Source organism: Cervus canadensis, chromosome 18 (genome assembly GCF_019320065.1).
Source record: "Cervus canadensis isolate Bull #8, Minnesota chromosome 18, ASM1932006v1, whole genome shotgun sequence".
Taxonomy (NCBI): Eukaryota; Metazoa; Chordata; class Mammalia; order Artiodactyla; family Cervidae; genus Cervus; species Cervus canadensis.
The window spans coordinates 50,662,920-50,680,322 of NC_057403.1; the positions used below are offsets into that span (position 1 = coordinate 50,662,920).

Here is a 17,403-nt window from a genome sequence, read left to right on the forward strand (position 1 = left end):
GTCAAAGGATGGTCTACCCAGAAGCCTTTTCAGTAGGATCCATTTTGGCTATGAGAGGCACGCACTGATGGGAGGATTCTGAGATATACCAAACATGGACCATGAACTAGGAAAATCAGAATGACTGACCAAAGGAAACCGAGAAGAAATGCCCCATAAAAGTAAATCTAACTGCCAGGAGGATGTAACTCAGGGACTCCCCCTCTCCCTGAGTCCGCTTTTGCGCTTATCCACACAAACTGTACTCTTTTTCCTCTTAATAAATACTTTACTTGTTTCACTACTTTCTGTCTTTGTGGAAATTCTTCCCTGTGAAGCTGAAGGGTCAGGGCCCTTTGTCACTGACCACTGGTCTAGCAGCTAGAATCTGGTGCTCTCATCTCCACAACCCAGCCCAACCTCTGACTGGGAACCCAAGCCTCTCTTCAAGCCGTTCTGGCCACTTGAGATCAGTTGCAGAATGGCTGATATGGGCTCTGCCCAGGAAGACGGCCCTCTAGGGGCTCCAGAATGGACTCCACGCTGCCGGCTCAGTCATGGCACCTGCCTCCATGGAGCCTATTACCAGGAGCCCCAGGAAAGGCTGTGGGCCTGCAACTCCAAGGGTGAATGAGGCGCGAGCAGAGGGATTTCCAGAACCAGATTCTGGGGACAGCACTTGATCTATTGCCTCGGGGTGTGGTTCCAATGTGATGAAGGTGATTTCAGATGGATTTAAAGCATTTCTTATGCGAAAATCCCTCCCCATTAGCAAATTTAGGCCTGCCCACCTGCAGCCCACCAAGGTCCCCTCCTGCCTCCTCCAGCCAGGCTAGGTAAATCAGTGGCAGCAGCCGGGGGAGTTGGGAATAATTAGCCAACTCAGGACAAAAACCTTCGACTTGAGTTTTTCCTCCTTTAACATTAAACTGATCCCAAGTGTCAGCAAATACCCACAGTGTCCCAGCTTGTGACTTTAGACCTCCCTGAGAGGGTGCCAGCTGGCTGGCAGGCATGGGTTGGTAGCAGTGTTCTCAGGGACTCTGGCCTGGAAAAGCAGGGACATGTTGGGGGTCTTGTCTGGAGTCTGTCACCCACTAAGTTATTAATCTCAAGACACATCCACCAAATGACCGGGCTGGGGAGGTGCTGAGCCTGGGTGGGAAGCCCTGCGCTGTAGGATCTGTGCTCACCATATGTGGAGGCCCTGTGGGGCTGGGAGCCTCCCTGCTCCAGACCTTTATACCAAGAGAGACTGGCCCAAGGGGCGGGCACATAAGTGTGAGTCCATTGGGAGTATATATGTGCATGCATGAGTGAGGATGTGAGGGTATGGGGTGCAGGTGTGCACACACGAGCATGCATGTATGTTTGTGTGTGTGCCTATGTACAAGTGCGTGTGAGGAGGTGGCAACTGAAGCCTGGATTTTGTTTTTAAAGAGCCTCCGGCAATATCCACACAGGGTTTCTCAGAGCCTGACCCCGCTGGCCCTGACCTTCAGGACTCAGGCACTTGTGTGTCCAAGTGTCCAGCCAAAGGCCCCTCCGGGGCTACGGTTGCCGATGACATGAGAGTTGAAGGCTTGGTGCCTTTATTGAGGGTCCAGCTGTGCCTGTTTATTCTACTGCCCGGGAGCCCTGCAGCCTGCCCAGGACTGGGCAGGGAATCACGGCCATTCCAGCCCCCAGAGTGTCAGAGAAGATACAGGCTGAGGAGGAGGGTCACAAGGGAGGCCAGCAGGGCCCCTGGCTGGAGGTGGAGGATGGGAGCCGCTGAGTAGCCGTACTTGGTCCTGCAGGAAGCCTCCAGCTGGCCCAGTGGGATGGGCTCCTCTCCAGGAGCCTGCTTGTGATCACTAACCTGGGGACAGACACGGGTCAGCTGCCTGTCTGAGGGCAGGAGAAGGTCGGGGTTGGGGGGCTGGAGCATGGCAGTCCCTCCTCACCTGCTCCACAGCCTCGAAGACCCTCAGCAGGTTTTCAGCCAGGGCACCCCTGACCTCTGCCTCCGTCCACTGTCTCCTGAGCAGCTCAGCGACCAGGTCTGGATACTTGGACACATCCTCCAGCCCGGAGGGGAGCCTGAGATGTGGGCAGAGAGCCAGAGTCTGCACCCTGGGGGCCCCATCCCAAGCCCTGGTGCCCTCAGGGCTCCCTTCCTCTGCTCCCCACAACATATGGGCAGTGTCTTGCCTTACCTGGACACGCCATCATAGTCCCCACCAAAGCCCACGGCTCCAGCTCCTGCAACCTTCTTGATGTAGTCCAGGTGGTCTGCATGGAGGCAGCACGTGAGGCCTCACAAGAGGGACATCCCCCCCACTCCCGCACTGCAGCCATACAAGCCCACCTACCTGCCACTTGGGACAAGTTGGCCTCCGCTTTGCAGGAAACGTAGTCATTGTAGAAGTTCACCATCACCAGGCTGCCCGTCTGCTTCTGCAAGGGAGAGAGGGTGGAGCTGGGGGCAGGGCAGCCAGGCTGCAAGGGCCAGCCCAGGGCAGAGGCAGCAGCCCCACCCTTACCACCAGCTGCAGCACGTGGTCCGGCACGTTGCGATGGTGGTGGCACACGCTGTAGGCCGAGGAGTGGCTGAAGACGACCGGGGCCTTGGACAGCTGCAGAGCGGCCTCCATCGTGGCCACGGATACGTGGGCCAAGTCGATGATGACGCCCAACCGGTTCATCTCCTTCACGACGCTCTGAGGGGGGACGGGATCAGGGGACCTGTCCAGTCCAGAGGGTCATGGATGACACCCTGGGACCAAGCAGGCTGCACTGCACCCACTTGTGTTCACATGACCTTCTGGGGCTTATCATCGCCCCGTCCTCCACTCACCTGCCCAAAGGATGAGAGGCCTTGACTCTGGGCTTCGTCCTCTCCTGTGTCCACCAGCCAGTTGTCGGCCCTGGGAGAGCAGAGAGAGGGAGCCGGAGGGGAAGCGTGGTCGTCCAGACCCACCCACCTGGGGCCTCTTCGGAGAACAGCAGGTACCCCAGGGTCCCTGCCCCGAGACCCGACCCGGGGCTGCTCACCAGGGCGTGTTGCAGCTGTGGGTGAGAGTCAGGTAGCGCATGCCCAGGTGGTAGAGCGCCCGCAGGACACCCAGGCTGCTGTCGATGGAGTGGCCGCCCTCCACGCCAACCAGACTGGCCACCTTCCCCTCCTGAAAGGCCTGCCGGATGCCTGGGGAGGGGGGCTGCACCGTGAACGGACAGCCCAGCGGCTCTGCTCAGGACGGCCCCCCACCCGCCCCCCGGGGGCGCTGGCACCCACCTGCGCTGTCCGTGACACACAGGAAGGTCTCGGGGTAGAGCTGGCACATGCGCTGGATGACGTCAATCTGCTCCAGCGTCCGCTTCACCGAATCCTTGTTCTGGGTGTCGCAGGGCGTGTACGCAGACCAGAACTGGGGGCCACGGTGGGGAGGGGCTGGGAGCCGAGTGGTCGGAACCCAGGCCCTGCCCCTGCTCAGGCATACAGGCCTGGGGCTCCCCTTGCGCCCCAGTAGCCCTCCCCTCAGCCTGGGTGGCTATCGGAGCCCCCGCGAAGGGCCCAGGGAGGTACGCGGCCACGAGTGACAGGCGCCAAGGGAGGAGCGGGTGGGTTCCGCGTGTGGGCGGGCTCAGAGCCAGACCCTACCTGGGCCCCCACAAAGCCAGCCTTCAGCTTGGGGATGTTGGTGTGCGTGCCGTTCAGGCTGGTCAGGTTGGCCCTCGGGTCCTGAAGCTGATTGTTGAACTTGTTCAGCAGCTGCCAGGGCAGGTCATTGTGCCTGGAGGGGCCAAGAGGGGTCAGGATGGGGTTTCAGGACAGCTTCCTCCCAGGCAGGCTGACCCTTCTCTGGCTCCTCTTTTAGTGGCTGAGGACTAGGAGGGTCCCAGAGTGATTGCTGTTACCTGAACACACCTGAGCACAGGTGAGCTTCTCAGCCGGCCCCACCCCCAGGCCAGGTCAGCGAACTGAGCCCTAAGCCGTCAGGTCTTCTCTCCCCGAGCCTTGCACTGGGGAAGAAGGAGGGCGCACACTGGCTTGGCTTCAAAATAGTGGCGGTTAAAACAATCTCCATGGATAAGACTGGTTGCCATGGGCTTACTGGGTGTAGGGCCTCGGCGAGATTTCACAGATTAAAAACGAAATTCTAGGACTCCCTTGCGGTCCAGTGGTTACGACTCCGCGCTACCAATGCAGGGGCGCGGGTTCCATCCCTCAGTGGGGAACTAAGACCCCGCCTTGGGGCGTGGCCAAAAAAAGAAGCTGTAATCTCCCCTTGCAGGGACCGGGGAAAGTGAGGGGCGTGGCCTTCCCTGGGGGAGGGTGGCCAACGAAGCAGCGCGCCAGTGCAGAATTTGGGGCCCCCTCCGCACCTCCGCTCGCCCCGCAGACCTTCTATGCCTGGGCACAGTCTTGCACCATTTCCAGGAGGATCCTCTATGCTTCCAAAAGACAGGCCCTCTGAAGTCTTCCCGGGAGCCAGGAGGCGAAGAGTGCATTGGAGGTGGGGTTGGGGCAGAGGGGGAGGTGGGAAGGGCGAACAGGGCCCAACCGGACCCGGAGGAGGAGGCGCAGGGGGCGCGGAGGGCTATCAGCCGCTGGGGAGTGGGCACCGGTGGGGCTGGGGCACCTTCTCCCTGGACCCAGCAACTGACAGAGGGGGAGCAGGAGCAGCCCCCAGGGGAGAGGCCGCTGGGAGCCACAAGCTCCAGATGCTGGAAGTAGCCTCGGCCCTTGGGACCTGATGAGAGAAGCAGAGTCTCAGGCCCATCCTGGACCCTCCCTCTAGCTTTTATCAGCCTGTGTATACACACGCATGGGACGTTCAGGGAGCCGTGCAGGGAGCCTCCCGTCTGCATCCCTGGTCTGGTGACAACGGGGACACCTGGAGAGGGCCTTACTCCCACTGGGAGCCCTCCCATCCAGGCCTCCTCTGCAGCCCCGCAGCCAGGCCCGCTGTCCCCAGGACCCTCCCCCATCCCCAGCTCCGGCTCCCTCCTCATGTCTGTTTCTTCATCTCTTGGGTATGCCTAGTTCAGATCAATCACTGTCTGGTAACACGGTGGTGGCCCAGGTTGTCCAGCCCCCTAGGGTGGGCTCTTCCTGCTGGTGGGAAGTGAGGGCTCCCTGGGCCCCACCCTGGGGCTCTAGATTGTGGAAGCTGCCCCAGGTGCCCTAGGCAGGGCTCCCACCCCAGCTGTGTTTTCTGCAAATTCTGAGATTTGACCACTGGGCATGGCCTTTGCTGACTGAGAGGTGAATGAACTCCAGTGAGGCGAGGTCCTCACCTCATTGCAGGACTGGGGGGTGCTGTCCCTGGGGCAGCGCCACCGGGCAGGACTTTACTCCTTTGCTGGTCTAGGAAGTCCAGCCCCACCCTCCAGCTGCCTCCACTTTGTCCCTCCTTCCTCCCCTCAGCCTCTCCTCCCTTCACAGGCCTCCGTTCTGTGGGCAGTACCACCTTTTGGAGCCTAGTGGAGCATCTCTCATTATCTTTGTGGCCTGGGTAGCATCCTCAGACATAGTAGGGGACCCTTCCATTCTACTCAAAGAAGTGAGGAGAGGGTTCCTAGTGCTGGAGAGTGCTAGAAAGGACAACCAAATGCACACTTAGACCAGCTCTGGCATACGGATGTGATGTCTGGAGCTGGTGCAGCTATGTTAAATCATGAGGTAACTGTGGGAATGCTGGCTGCACTATTGTGGAATGCTGTGCCAGGGCCTCCTCTGCACTTCTCTGTGGTTAAAGCTACTTCTTTGTGTCTCTTACCTACACTGCTTTTGCTTTTGTCAACCTAGTTTTAGTTTTCTAAGACTTTGGATAATCCCAGATCCCAGCGTCCTGAGTACTCCTGGCTGTCTGGGCTCTGTGAGCCATCTTACCTCTCGCATGGACCTCTAGACAGCTCCATTACCTAGACAAAGCCCCCCTCTCCCTGTGTCCGGCTGCCCTGAGTCCTCCAGAATGAAGGAACAGCTTCCCTGGTTCATTCTGTGGCATCATCTTCCTATGCTTGCTGGCCTGGGATGCCCAGTCCCTGAACCGGGACCTGTGAGACAGCAGGGCCTCCAGGGTGCGAGCCAAGGGCAGCGGCCTCTGCAGAAAGCTCTCTATACCTGTGGGACAGGCGAGTGGCGAGCAGGGGGACAGGAGGTCCAGGAAGCACGGGAAGGAGTGGTCAGGGGAGGGCTGTGGGAGGGAGGGAAGGTAGGGTGCACACTGACCCTTGATGGCTACTTCCTTCTCTAGGGCTACCCTGCAGCTCCCGGCAGGTCTTATGTGACAAGACACTCACTTTCGCTGCTTTTCCCGTAGAGCTTTTGTCCAACAAAACCCAGCAGCATGTAGTGTTCTCCTAACCTTCCCGGTACCCAAGAGCCAGCGCACACCAGATACTGTTCCTCTGGGCTGCATGCAGCCAGTGTTCTGGGCACCATGGCAGGCGGAGGGCAGGAGAGCAGGCGGGGCGGGAGTGTGTGTGCAGGTGGTGTCCTTCCCAGGGCTCTGGAAGTACTCGGGGAACTGTGGCCAGGATCAGGGGAGGGGGCCCGGCCAGGCCTGCCTGTAGCATCGAGGGGCCCCAGGGGCCGCTGTGAGGACTTCTGTCTGTTTGTTTTTATTGTTCCAAGCTCAGTGGGAGTCACGGCAGGGGGTGAGCATGAAGGACAGGGGTGGGACTTGGGTCTCCAAGTCTCCCCCGGGCTGCAGTGTGAGACCTGACCTCGAGCCTGTGGGAGGAGGGGACGGTCAGAGGTGCAGGCCTGACCCCAAGCAGGGGGTGGTGTGGTGGGGGAGGGTAACTGAAGGGGACAGGCGGGCCCAGGTTAGCTGTAACATCAGGGAGTGACAGGGTGTCTCTAGGGTCTTGGCTGGAATGGTACCCGTGGGAGTGGGTGCCCAGGAGCTTGTCTGGGGCAATGAAGGCTGACATGCCTCCATGAGGTCAAGCTGGGACTTGATGGGGTCACGCCAGGTGGACGGGGCGGGTGGGTTTGACAAGAGGGTCTCAAGAAGAAGGGTCAAGAGGGCTGGCAGGGTCTCCCCAATGCTACCCTCCCTGCCCTTCCTGTGAGGCAGGGCCCCCAGCACCCCCTTCCCAAGCTGGGATCCAGCCCCCAGGAGGTTCAGGTTGGGCTCAGGTGCCCTGGGAGCTGCTGAGGTGCGGTGGCCTAGCCACTCACCCCCTTCCTGCTTTGTTCCCACAGACCCTCCTCTCTGAAGTCTTTGTGGCCCTGAGATCCCACAAAGAGTCCAGCAAAGAGCAAAGGCCATGTTTCAGTTGGAGAGACCGAGTCTCAGGGAGACAGGACAGTGCCTATCTCAGGTCACAAGAGCCTTGATCGCAGCTCCCCCAGCCCAGACCCCAGACCCGTCCCGAGTGGCTGCTTACCCGTCGATGACAGGCGTGCTCTGCATGAGTCTCACTGCATTGTCCCGGAACTGGTCTGCAGTGCAGACGGCCACCAGGGGCCAGAGCCACCAGCCGGTCCACATGACGCCGTCCCTGGGCACCTGCTGCCTGCCGCGACTGTGCGTCTATCCTGACCGGCTGTCCTGCCAGAAAACGGAGGCCTTTGGTCCAGGTGATCGCTGCCCAACCTCCCGTTTATCAGTAATCAGCGCATTCCCTGTGAGGGTGGGAAGATGGGAGTTCCTGGACCCCGTGGCTGGGCGTCGCTGTCTGAGGCTGGGCGTCATTGTGCGAGCCAGGCCCAGGTGCAGTAAAAGCCGAAAGGCGGAGCTGCTGCCCAGAGGACAGGAGAAGAGGCGGGGAGGCCCGGTCACCTCCACGCCCCACCCAGGCCCCAGTGCCTGAGGTCTGCAAACAAGATTCGATTTTGCGTCCTTGAATGCACCCCTCAGTTTGCCTGTCAAGTAGTTTTATGTTACTTTCCACAGACAGTGGAGCACAGTCCCACAGGGGTGCTCCCTCCACACCCCACCCTGGCCCTGGGGACAGCACTGTGACCCACGCTCAACTGCAGGTTGAACACTGGGGCTTGGGGAGTGTTTGTACTTCCTTAGAACTGGGGGCTCACACAGGTCTCTCAGATGGATTTGTTTGAGGATCATCTCAGGTCTCTCAGATGGATTTGTTTGAGGACAAACAGGTCTCTCGGGTGGGGCGGTTTGAGGATGCTCCCAGGAGCCGCTGGGATGGGTGAATCAGTGATCCTTGTCCCACGGCTGGGCCAGCATCCTGGTTCTGGTGGGCAACTCTGGCTCCTCGGGGTTTCTGGGTTCTGCAGGGCTGGTCTTACCAGGTCATTCATGTTCAGTTCCAGGACTTCAGCTGCAGATGACTCTTGCAAGTTGGTGACAGAGGACATATTTCCAGGAGTTAAGCTGTGGGCGTGACCATACGTCCTTGGGTGACCCAAGAAACAGAAGACTCAAGGACACTCAACTACACCCATGGGAGGGCCAGGTACACCCTTGTTCAAACTCGAGAGGATTTCCAGGATGATAGCCCCGGAAGACGACAGCCAAGGGGCCCAAGTCTACACCCAGGAGGGCTCGTGCTGTGCGGGGTCTATTCCGCCTCCTCCCTCCAGTAACTCACAGCCTGTGTCCCTTGGTGGGGCTCGGGGTCAGGCTGCTTGTGCACATGGTCAGACTTCTCAGCCATGGCATCTGTCTGCAAACAGAAGTCATCATGGGCCCTCCTGCCGGGAGCGCCGACTGTGGACCCGCGGGTCAGGCCCCCCACTCACACCTGAACCTGTCTGCTCAAGCCGATTCTTCATCATGGGGTCTCTGATTGCCTGACAGTCTTCCACGCTCTGGGCCTCCTACTCACAGTGCCTGGATTTGGGTCTATGTTTCCCACTGAATTCCTGCGTCGGGCCCTCCGCCTCTAGGTTTATATCCTGTTTTGCTAGAGTTGGTCCCCAAACCACCCCTGGCAGTGGTGTTGGGAAATGAATTTCCAAGCCCTGGAATGATTGCACTTGACATTATTATGCCCTCATAACTGGGTAACAGGTTTTTGCTGGCCTGGCACTTCTGGATCATAACCTGTTTTCTCTTGAAAGTGAAGGGCTATCCACAATGCACTATTGCTGAGAATTCAGTTCTTTGTAGGCAGCTTGTTGCCTTCTTGCACAATCTCCTTGAGCTACCTCTTCCTCCTTGGCTCTGCACTTTCTCAGTGACATGCCTCACGGGAGACTGTTTTCATCTGACCAGCTCCTCATGCGGGGTCGCCGGCTCTGCTGCTGATCCCAGAACATGCCCTGGAATCCTCCTCTGTCTGTTTCTGGGCACCATGCTCAGTCGGATGCTGGACCTCTGGCACTGTTCCTATTTGACTCTTGTGTTTTTCTCTCCTGTTTTAGGTTTTCTCGTGCTTTTGTTCTGTTCTGTGAATTTCTATTCTATTCTATTTCTATTCTGTGAATTTATGAATGGAATATTCTATTCTTTGAATTTATTCTATAAGTTTCCTTGTTTCTGAATTTAAGCACTTTCACCCAGTTTTCTTTCAGAAACTATATGCTTAACCTCCCAAAATGCTGTCTTGTGTTTCGTTGGTGGTGGGTTTCTTTTTTCTTTGTTCCTTGTTCTTATATGGAAGCAATATTATCTGGTATCAGTTGATAGTTCTGTTTTCTTTTCTCCTGTTTACTGGATGATAATGTTTCCTCTGGACCCCTTTCCCCCACTGTGTATTTCGACCTTTTGTCTCATGTACAGACTGTCCTCAACCAGCTGGAGGTCTTTGTCACTTCATGCAGTGGCCAGAGTGCTGGATACAAGAGCCTCCCAATGCAAGAGGGGGCCCTTAATGTCAGAATGTAACATGAGCATATCACAGCAACCCTGATTCTCAAAACAAATATATTTTTAGGGACACTCCCTGGGGTCTTTTCCCCCAGGGTTAGCCTGGCCATAGACCAACCAGGACTGTCCATCTGTGTCCGTGGGCACCGGGGGTCAGCCTTTCCACCATCCAGCCATCCATAAGTCTGATTTTAGCCATGTCTTTCACTCCCACCGCTCCTGTGACATCTAAGTTGAGCTCCCCTCTGGTTTCTGATGGGCCCCTGCCCTCTGCACCCCTGCCGCCCCCTTCTGTAAGTGCTTCTGAAGAGGCCATCTCCATCTAAGTTATTTCCCAAAATGGGCTGAATCTGCCAGTCAAGGACCCTTCCTCTCTGGGACGCTGCAGCTTCTGCCTGAGTCATTTTCTGCCACCTGGAGGGACATGGCAAGGAAATGCCCGTCTCGGGCCCACCTCTGACCTAAGGGCTGTGGTGGGTGTAGCTGTGGAGGATTCTCACGGCATCTCTGCTTCCTCCTGTGCTGGCACCCCGTGACATGAGCCTTAGGGACAGGGCGGGCTCGACGGCCTGGCCCAGGTCCTTTGATTGGAGGTGGGACCAGCCTTTGTTGGGAGCACGAGCTTGGAAACAGGCCGCCCTGGGTTCACGCTCCTGTGTGGCTGACTGCGTGTCCCAGAACTGGCAGCACTCGCCTGTCCATCCTCCTTACTCTCTGCCAAGAGGAGAGGCAGCCGGCTCAATCCTCAGAGAAAGCGGCCGGCGTGACTTCCGTGCTGCCATCTGGCTCCTGTCCTGGACACACCGTGGGGAACGCAGCCACCAGCCCAGCTCCCCCCGACTGACGGCCAGCTGAGGCCCCCTGCCAGCTCCTGGCTGAGGCCAGACTCTGGGCCAGAGACCAGTTGGCCCTGCTGGGTCTGGAAAAGTGAGTGATGCCGGAGACCCCTGAGTGCCGGCTGGAGCTCTGGAGGATTGCTTGTTCAACAGCAGGAAGCTGACTGCGGCTCTTCTCCCACAGCTGGTGACAGTGTTGGTGAGAGTGCCCTGGCCTGTAAAATGGGTGAGGAACCAGAACCACCTTGGGCTGCTGGGGGCGGCAGCGCCCCACCGTCTCCTTGGCAACAAGAAGCCCCAGGTCCGTGGCGGCTGAGGATATGCACTCTCCCCCAGGATCCCTGGGAGAATGGCCAAGCCTTGCTGTCTGCTCAGCTCTCAGGGGAGCTGCCTAATTGTCTGCCTTAAAATGTTTTCACTTTTTATTTAAATAAAGAGAATAAAGTTATTAATTGGAAACATTAGCATCACTTGCCATAATCAGAAGGAACACAGTGGCAATAAACACACAAAAACTAAGCAATGCTGTTGCATTTTGGCTGGAGCTCCAGAGAGGCATCCAGGGAGTGGTCAGAGCCTGCGTGGCTCTTCATAAACCCGCCCAGAGCAGCCCAATTGCTCACCGGAGCTCCCGGGTGGGTCCCCCAAGACTGCCCCCATCTGCCCCTGTGCCCACAGGGGCGCAGCCCCAACACAGCCCAGAGCAGCCGGAGGGCCTGAGTCCACAGCCCGTGCCCCTCAGGAGCACACACACAGACCTGCGTGTGCAAACGCGGCACAGGCTTATAAGCACACCCATGTGGACTTGCTCATGTGATCAGACACACACAGACGCCAAGATGCAGACGTGCACACAGACACATATTTAGCATACCAATATGAACTCCCAGTAATACATAGGTACGTGGATGTGACCACACGCTCACACACGCTCTTTCCCCAGGCCTGGCCTCTCACGGACACAGCACACAGGCTGAGCCCGGCAGGTGCCCTCATCTCTGTGTCACTGTGCCCACCCAGCCCCCACGTCCACCTCGGGGCCTGCAGCCGGACCTCAGCCCCGTGACCACCCACAGAGCCTGGTACACGGCAACCCCCAGTGGGCCTGGAGGCAGTGGGATGTGCTGGCGTGTCCTGGGGAGCCCTGGGTGCAGGCCCTTCAGACCATGTGACCTCTGCGACGGGGCATCCTGAGGCCTCTCAGCTGTCCAGGCCGTCGTGACGCCACCACTCAGATCTCTGCCCCCAACCTTCATGGATGGCCTCTGTCCACCCAGCCCCCAGGGGTGCCTCCAGGCTGCTGGCTTCTCCACAGTCCTCCTGGTCCCCCACTGTCCCCCTCTGCCCCCACTGTCCCCCTCTGTCCTCCACTGTCCCCCTCTGCCCCAACTGTCCCACACTGTCTCCCTCTGTTTCCACTGTCCACATCTGCCCCCCACTGTCCACATCTGTCCCCCTCTGTCCCCCACTGTCTCCCTCTGCTCCCACTGTTCACATCTGTCCCCCTTTGTCCCCCTCTACCCCCCCACTGTCTACATCTGTCCCTCACTGTCCCCCACTGTCCCCCTCTGTCCCCCACTGTCCCCCTCTGTCCCCCTCTGCCCCCACTGTCCCCCTCTGTCCCCCTCTGTCCCCAACTGTCCCCTTCTGTCCCCCACTGTCCCCCTCTGCCCCCACTGTCCCCCTCTGTCCCCAACTGTCCCCCTCTGTCCCCCTCTGTCCCCCACTGTCTCCCTCTGCTCCCACTGTCCCCCTCTGTCCCCCTCTACCCCCCACTGTCTACATCTGTCCCCCTCTGTCCCTTTCTGCTCCCACTGTCCCCCTCTGTCCCCCACTGTCCCCCTCTGCTCCCACTGTCCCCCTCTGCTCCCACTGTCCCCCTCTGTCCCCACTGTCCCCCTCCATCCCCCTCTGTCCCCCACTGTCATGGGTCAACTGCACAGCCCCACTGGCTGCCCCCACTGCTCTGAGCTCCGTGGTCCACTGGCCACAGCAGCGGGTCCCTCCCTCAGGGGCTCCAGAGACACTCCCAAGGGGCCCTGGCCCTCCACTCACCCCTAGAACCCCAGCCCAGCAGGCCCTTTCCTCACCCGCCCTCGATGCACTCACCCGTCGGGCACCCGAACCGGTCCCCCTCAGTTCAGACGCAGAGGCTTCACCCGGCATACAGTAGGTATCCACTAATGGCTGCCCTGCCGCGTGCTGCCTAAACCAGACAGCCCTCCCGCGATGGGAGGAGACAGGCTTCCTGCAACTCTGCGAGTGCTGGTGCCCAGGCTCCCCAGGAACGGGAGGGCGGGCTCCCCTCAGGTCACGAGACCTGGGGGGTTGTTTCTGTTTTTCTCAAGTTGCACCCGCCCCTGAGTTTCACAGGCGGCCTCAGAGGGGTGAACGCAGCACACGTGTCAGCTGGTCTGAGTTTCTGCAGACACGAGAGGCAGGCATGCCCGGCACACACGGCCCACCCAGACTCAGCGCCCTCTGACCCTCAGGCTGGGCCTCTGGCCCAGGGCAGGCCAGACAGGGCCGGGCTGGGTGACAGGGAGTCGGGGTCCCCAGACAGGCAGGGGGGATTCCCTCAGACAGGCTGGTGGCATCCAGTGGGGGGCTGAGTTAGGAAGTGTGGGGTGTCACAAGGATAGCTGGGCTGGGCCACGCTCCCCCTCCCCCCTGCCAGGCCCACAGCATCATCTGGTAGCAGGCAACCTGGCACCTGAGGGGATGCCACCCCGCCCTCACTGCTGGGGTCAAGGGTGACGGCTGTGTCCAGGGCTGGAAGGCATCTTCGCTGCAGCCTGGCCCAGAGGCTGGGGCCCACATTCTATATGTGTAGTACTCTCGACTCCAGGAGGATCTGAAACAGGCAGGGATCGGAATGTCCTCTGGCAGAGACTCAGACCAGGAGAAGGTCTGTGTGGAGCCCCGGCCCAGCTGGGGGCTGGCTGCGCTAATTGGTTTCAGGATTCTGAGGTTAGGATGGGGGGACACACCCTGGCAGGCACTGGCAAACAGCTGGCAGACAGCTGGCAGTCCCATCCCCACCCAGGGAGGGTCCCAGCAGGCTGGGTGGGGGCACAGTGCCCCACTCTCAACCCCCTCTGCCCTGGCCCCCTCCTGGTTCACAGACACTGACTCTGAGTGGGGACAGCCCCTGCCCCAACTGTGAGGCACTCAGTTACTAGAACTGGGAGGATGGGATGTAAAAATGGGAGTGGGTCGTATATGGGGATGTAGTGTGAGAAGGGGGTTCCAAGAGCAATGAGGGTCTTAGCAGAGGGCAGCAGAGCTGGGGGGGCCACCTGCCAAGGCTCTGGAGCAAGTCAGTTCCCTTGACCCTCCCCTAGAGGGTGGTGAGAGTTCAAGAGGAGGGCTGCTTCAGGGTGGAGAAGGGGCTGAGGCCCTGACCCCGGGCACCGTGGACCAGGGTCTGGGGGAGGCAGCCACGTTCGGCCCCTGCCTGGACAGTGATCCCCTAGTTCCATATTTGGGGTGGCACCCCTCTGTGGGCATAGATGCTGGAGAGGAGAACTTCCCCCTGGGTCTGCCCAGGGTCTTGGCATCACTGGACGGGTGGGAGGGCCAGAGGCGCCGAGGCCGGGGTGGAAGGGGCAGATTCCTACTTTTCATGTTATTACTCTTTGTAATAACATCTTTTGATGTTATTACTGTTTGACATTTTTAGCATGTGTATTAAAATGGAAAAATAATTAAAACAGAGAAGAGTGTTCAAGCAGGCTCCGCACAGAGATGGGGGTGGGTACCCCCCGACTCCAGGCGCTCCACTCTCAGGGCCTGGCTCCTGGCTGAATTCCTGTGTGGATGCCAGGTGTCCCGCTGGCAGGCGGATGTCCCGGGAACGTCCAGATGGTGCCCAAGCGGGGGCAGGTCTGGGGGCCCCACCAGCTACCCCATCAGCAGGTCCCTCTGCCCACAGACTTCCCCGTTCCGGGGCACCTCTGTCTACACCCTTGTCCCAGCCTGGCCCCCCCATGCAGGGCAGGGTGATCGCTGAGCTGGACGGGGTCAGGGCAGACCACAGCCTCCCAGTGGGGCCAGCCTTGTCCCCTGAATCTGGGGCAGGGACAGCAGCACTGGCATGGGGACATTCTAGATGTGGGCAGGATGCTGGTGAGAAAATGCCCCAGGTCTCTTAAGCACTGGGTGTGGGCTGCCCTGTCCTGTCTGTGAGACCGGCCTGGTGCCCCAAGCTCGACTTGAGGCTGGTAGAGGCTCAGACACGAGGCCAGGGGCTCGGGTCCCTCTTGGTCCGGCCCTCCCACTGCTACCCCCTGGTGGCCAGTTGGGTCCTGCGGTGTGGCCCGGAGGTCTCACCTGTGGGGCAGGGCCCTGCAGACTCCGTGGCTCCCCTCTTTCCCAGGTCTGGAAACCGAGGCGAGGGGTGCACACACCCAGGCCTCATGGCTCAGAGCTGGGCTGGAGCCCAGGCTTCAAGACAGCAGAAGGTGGGAGGGGCCTGGGCCTCCCCTGCCTGCCGTCCCCAGGGGACCCGGAAGCCCTTGGTTCCCCTGTCCGAGACCACCCTCTGTGGCCTCCAAAATTGCCCCGCTGCCCATTCCCAGTGGGCAAGGCGATCAGATGCCTTCCAGCCTTACTGCCTGGATGAAGAAGGAGCCCTTGTCCTCACCTTCCTCATCCCCAGAGCTCTGGACACACACGCAGATCTGGATTCATCAGTGAATCAGGAGACTGAGGCCTGGACGGGCCACACTCAGGAAAACCAGACGCCCCTCCTGCCATGACACCAAACCACCACCTCCCTGAGTCTGGACACAGGCCCGCAACAGCCAGCAAGTCTCAAGGGAGACACTGCACTGTGCTTTGTCCCCCATGGAAACAGCTCTACTGAATAAAAGTGATGCAGCCCCCAAGCTCCCTGGGCCCAGGCAGACCCCACCCACCAGTCCAGCATGACCCGCACTGTGCTCAGCACCCTCTCCCTAGAATATGCTACGACCATCCCCCCGCAGGGCTTAAAGCCTGTCCCCTTCCTGTGGCTGAGACAGTGATGTCCACAGGAAACGGGATTGAGTGAGGAAAAAGAAAAGTGGCACAGGTTCCTTGCAAGATTGTGAACTTCTAAAGCATTATTTAACTTGAAGTGAGGTAGATTCAGAGACCCTGACTGGTGAGGGGGTGCTGAAGGTATGCTGGTCTGGGAAAGAAAGAAAGTTTAGTTGCTCAGTCATGTCCGACTCTTTGTGACCCCATGGACTATAGCCTACCAGGCTCCTCTGTCCATGGGATTTTCCAGGCAACAGTACTGGAGTGGGTTGCCATTTCCTTCTCCAGAGGATCTTCCCGACCCTGGAATTGAACCCAGATCTCCCACATTGTAGGCAGAGCTTTACCATCTGAGCCGCCAGGGAAGTCCTGTTGCTCTGGGGGGTCACTTTTAACCATGTGTTTCTCAGAGAGGAAGGCAGGGCGGGCCCAGGGGCCCATCCATGGGGCCCTCTCTCCATCGGCCAGTGGGCAGCCGCTGGAAGGGGGCTCAGAGCACAGGGGGCTGCACGCATCCCACGTCCCAGCACTTCAAGCCCACGGAACAGACCCACTCGGTTAGGAAACGTCTGCATTAGATACAAAGAACACAGCCCACTCAGGCTTTGTTACTGTTGAGAGTTGATCTGCTGCCGCCAGGAGAACCAAACGTTCTGAGCTCTCAGAATCAGGAGGCCCTTGTCATCTGCCCAACTTGGGCTCCTGCAGACGGCCCACTTTGATTCTTCTACTCCTTCACTCACTCACTCATTCATTCAGCACATCCATCCTGCCTGATGGGGGGATGGTAGCGAGCAGAGAGAAGGGCAGCCAGGCAGAACTGCAGAAAAGGAAGGCTTCCTGGAGGAGGGGACAGGCTAGCTGAATCTTGAAGGGTGGACAGCCAGGGAGAAATGTTCTGTGCAGAGGACAGCAGAGGTGTGGGAGTGGGAAGGCAGCAGGGGCCTTGCCGGCCCCAGCGGGTCTGGACCACATCCTAAGGATAGCAGAGAGGCCGCTGACAAGAAGTCGGGGTGCAGAGGGGAACCCTGTGAGCCTCAGTTTCACACTGATCACAGCTCTCTTACCTTCTGGAATTCCATCTGTTTCAGGCTCCCTGTTTCCCTGCTCTGCTGACCTGGGCTCCGGCCACCTCCCCTCAAGGCAGCACCTCCCTAGTGGCAGACCCCCAGCCCCCAGCAGCCCCCTGGCCCCAGCCTACTCACTGTGGCCTCAGCAGTGGTGCAGGCTTCGCTCCAGGACCTCACGGCCGCGCTGGCCCTACCCTAGCACCTACCTCTCCTCCTAGGAAGTAGAAAATGCCCCATTTCCACCCGAGAAACTCTGGTCTTCAGATTGTGGGGGCAGTGGGGCAGCTGTGTGGGGGAAGGACTGGCCCAGGAAGCTGTCTCCTCCCCTCTCAGCCTCCCAGCACCCTGCCCAGGGGAGAAGCGGCTATATGGGCTCCCAACTTCCTTCCAGTGGGCAGCCCAGAGGAGTGGATGCAGAGCCAGCTGCCTCATCCAATCTGCAATGGCAGATCTCAGTGACTGCGGGCGTGCGTAAGCCTCCTTGGTTCTTTTCATTTTACATTTTAACGTGACAATATCATATATGTACCACAAGCTATGCAAGTCATGTTTGTACATCCACACAGAAATGTTCACAGCAGCCAAAAGATACCAACAACCCAAAAGCCCAACATCTGATGAATAAACAAAATGTAGTCCATCAAGCTGTGTGGTTAGAGTCACATGATGTGAGGCAGGTGCCTCGATGCCCACCAGCTAGCGAACCTGGAGGATGCG

At 59.1% G+C, this 17,403-nt stretch overlaps 1 protein-coding gene across 4 annotated transcripts; it reads right to left on the bottom strand.

The window, feature by feature from the left end:
- Nucleotides 1–1,554: 1,554 nt before the first annotated feature.
- Nucleotides 1,555–12,883, bottom strand: DPEP1 (dipeptidase 1). Of its 4 annotated transcripts, none has more exons than XM_043437731.1 (12): nt 12,704–12,883; nt 8,237–8,321; nt 7,366–7,524; nt 3,623–3,755; nt 3,257–3,389; nt 3,016–3,166; nt 2,819–2,888; nt 2,505–2,681; nt 2,334–2,418; nt 2,178–2,253; nt 1,926–2,061; nt 1,555–1,840 (listed from the first exon to the last, which is right to left on the bottom strand). In XM_043437731.1, exons 3-12 carry the CDS (start codon nt 7,467–7,469, stop codon nt 1,673–1,675), a joined length of 1,233 nt encoding a protein of 410 aa, XP_043293666.1. In that variant the 5' UTR covers nt 7,470–7,524; nt 8,237–8,321; nt 12,704–12,883; the 3' UTR covers nt 1,555–1,672. The 4 variants fall into 4 exon arrangements, with proteins under 4 accessions (XP_043293666.1, XP_043293665.1, XP_043293664.1 ...); XM_043437730.1 differs by having other exon boundaries at nt 7,366–7,529; XM_043437729.1 differs by lacking the exon at nt 8,237–8,321.
- Between the last annotated feature and the right edge of the window lie 4,520 nt (nt 12,884–17,403).